The following is a 2,613-nucleotide window of genomic DNA, read 5'->3' as shown; positions in this document are numbered from 1 at the left end:
GTTCAGAATCCTGCACTTCTGCATATGTCTTGAACATCTTCTTGTCATAACAGACATGAATAGTAGCTCCCGAATCTAGCCACCAGTCTTGAGTATTTGTAGCAGCGGTAGCCACATTCAACTCTGTGACCATACCAATTTGCATTGCGGAAACCATGGCAACCAGTCCTTGGGCAGAATTTTCCACTACGTTTGCCTTTTCAGAATTTCCAGATTTTTTAATCTTTCCAGACTTTTCGGTATTGCCTGCATTGAAATTTATTCCTGCCTTTCTATATCTGCAGTCCCGAATCATATGGCCTTTCTTTCCACAATGATGACAACTAAAATTTCTTTCTCTTTTTAAAAGAAAACTTTTTGGAAACTTTCAGATGTTTGTTCCCACTTCCTGAATCATTCTGACTGATAAAATTGACTGCGGAACTCGAAGGCTGACTAATAGCATCACGAGCACGAGTCTCACTTTCAGTTTGAATGTGAGTACGAAATTGCTCCACAGTCATTTTATCCATAGAATGTAGGATTTTCTTTCTATAGTCATTCCAAGAGGAAGGCGATTTCGAAAGAATAACACCTAATTGAAGTGCATCAGGAATTTTAACTTCAAGATCACTTAGTTTTGATACTAAGATTTGCAGTTCATGAATCTGATCCATTATAGTCCTAGTATCAAATATTTTAATTTCAAAGCACTGTAGAGCCAGGAATTTGTCAATACCTCGTTTTTCATTCTGGTATGCAGTTTGTAGAGCAGTCCAAATCTCTCTTGGCGACTTCAGATTGCAGTAAAGATCATAGAGTCGATCTGTTAAAGTATTCAGAATATGGTCGCGACACAACAGTTCATCATGTTCTCGTTTCTTCCTTTCTTCCTTGACTACGTCAGAATCTTCTGTTGTGGGCTTAGGCATCGGAGGCAACGCAGAATCAAGAACATAGTAGATATTGAGAGCGGACAACAAGAATGTCATCTTGTCTCTCCAACGGGTAAAGTTCGTTCCATCAAAGCGATCAAGTTTGATGAACTCCTTCGGATTCTCAATAACAGACATCAATTTCTCCATAGCAGAATAACTCTTTAAGATTGTTAGAATATAATAATCAAAATTAGCTTTGAGGCGTGAAAATCGACTGTCCTTAAAGAGTTATCGCCTGTATACTAATTTAGGGAAAATACAAAACGATTCTCTTCAGGATACAACAAAGCCTGCAATAACACTTGTGATTTTCTATTTTCACTTCGTTGGAATTCTTGTGTATTTATAGGCAACCAACAGACCCTTTCAGAAAAGATGTCTTGTTTCACAAACAGACACGACTATTTATTCGAATTTTGAATTTAAAATTCAAATAAATTTGATTTTTCTGTTAAAAATAATTAACTCTAGGATCTCGTGCCTGTTGAGTCAATTTCGTGCCTGTTGAGTCAGTCTCGTGCCTGTTGAGTCAGTCTCGTGCATGTTGAGTCAATCTCGTGCCTGTTTAGTTAGTCTCGTGCCTGTTGAGTGCTATTTCATAATGATCAGTTCCGAGGCTAACAGGTACGGTACGAGAAAGAAACGTCTCACTTCCAACTTGCCAATAACAAACTATCTTACAAAGGATGTATATTGGTTACTCTGATAGCTTAAGGATGTACCTTTAGTTTTGGGTATAGTTCAGGATGCATGTATGTATCCTATAATTTAAAGATTCACTTAAAACATGAGATAATTTGATCCTTTAATAATTCAAGAGACTGGGTGTTATCTTAATAGTTTAAAGCCTAAACAATGACGTAAAAAGAAAATTTAAGATCTCAACATTTAAATATGAATACTATACGCACACATGTACACTCGAGCTAGGTCATAAATATAAAATGCATGGTTCTAAATTTATACGTTTACCAAAGAATTGAGACAATATGGTCCTCCACTAACCCAAGGAATTGGTTGTTCTATAAATAGGTTAATTTTAAAAGCGTGAATAATTTACGCGAAAAGGAGAAAAAAAAGAATCTCAAATTTAAAAATAAGATTGAATAGTTACGCCCAAAAAAAAAAAAGAATCTCGCATCCGTTTACCAAAGAATTGAGATAATATGGTCCTCCACTAACCCAAGGAATTGGTTGTTCTCTAAATAGTTTAATTTTAAAAGCGTGAATAATTTACGCGAAAAGGAGAAAAAAAAAAGAATTTCAAATTTAAAAATAAGATTGAATAGTTACACCCAAAAAAAAAAAAGAATCTCGCATTTTTAAATAGACAAATGAATCTTACGTATGTAAACTCAAGCTAAGCCAAAGCTATAAATATAAATGTATATATGCTATAATTAATAGATTCCCCAAAGACTAGAGATAATATCGTTCTCTCCAGTAATCAAGAGACTTCTCTAAATAGCGTAATTTAAAGCCTGACATGGGCAGAAATTAAAAGATAGATAAATTAATTAATGCATTGTATGAAATGCACACAATACAATTTAAGTAAGAACAATTCGGAGAAAGTAACGATTAGTACTGATATAATACACATGAAATACAATAAAAAATAATGTGATATAAATGAAGTAATTAATACGGAGCATATCTGATGCAATTAATTAGTGCCAAAAATGTAAATATCAAC

General features: G+C 34.3%; 1 protein-coding gene across 1 annotated transcript; it reads right to left on the bottom strand.

Annotated features, from left to right (window-relative positions):
• Window positions 1–323: 323 nt before the first annotated feature.
• Window positions 324–1,064, bottom strand: LOC142163280 (uncharacterized). Its single transcript, XM_075220551.1, has one exon. The coding sequence runs from the start codon at window positions 1,062–1,064 to the stop codon at window positions 324–326; it is 741 nt and encodes a 246-aa protein (XP_075076652.1).
• Between the last annotated feature and the right edge of the window lie 1,549 nt (window positions 1,065–2,613).

The sequence above is a fragment of the Nicotiana tabacum genome, chromosome 8, assembly GCF_000715075.1.
Source record: "Nicotiana tabacum cultivar K326 chromosome 8, ASM71507v2, whole genome shotgun sequence".
NCBI classification, from domain to species: domain Eukaryota; kingdom Viridiplantae; phylum Streptophyta; class Magnoliopsida; order Solanales; family Solanaceae; genus Nicotiana; species Nicotiana tabacum.
The sequence above is the reverse complement of the archived record's forward strand: the minus strand, read 5'-3'. Positions and strand labels throughout refer to the sequence as shown.

Bases quoted from the DNA above. Each gene is read 5' to 3' on its own strand.
- LOC142163280 (XM_075220551.1), bottom strand. From the start codon at position 1,064: ATGGAGAAATTGATGTCTGTTATTGAGAATCCGAAGGAGTTCATCAAA.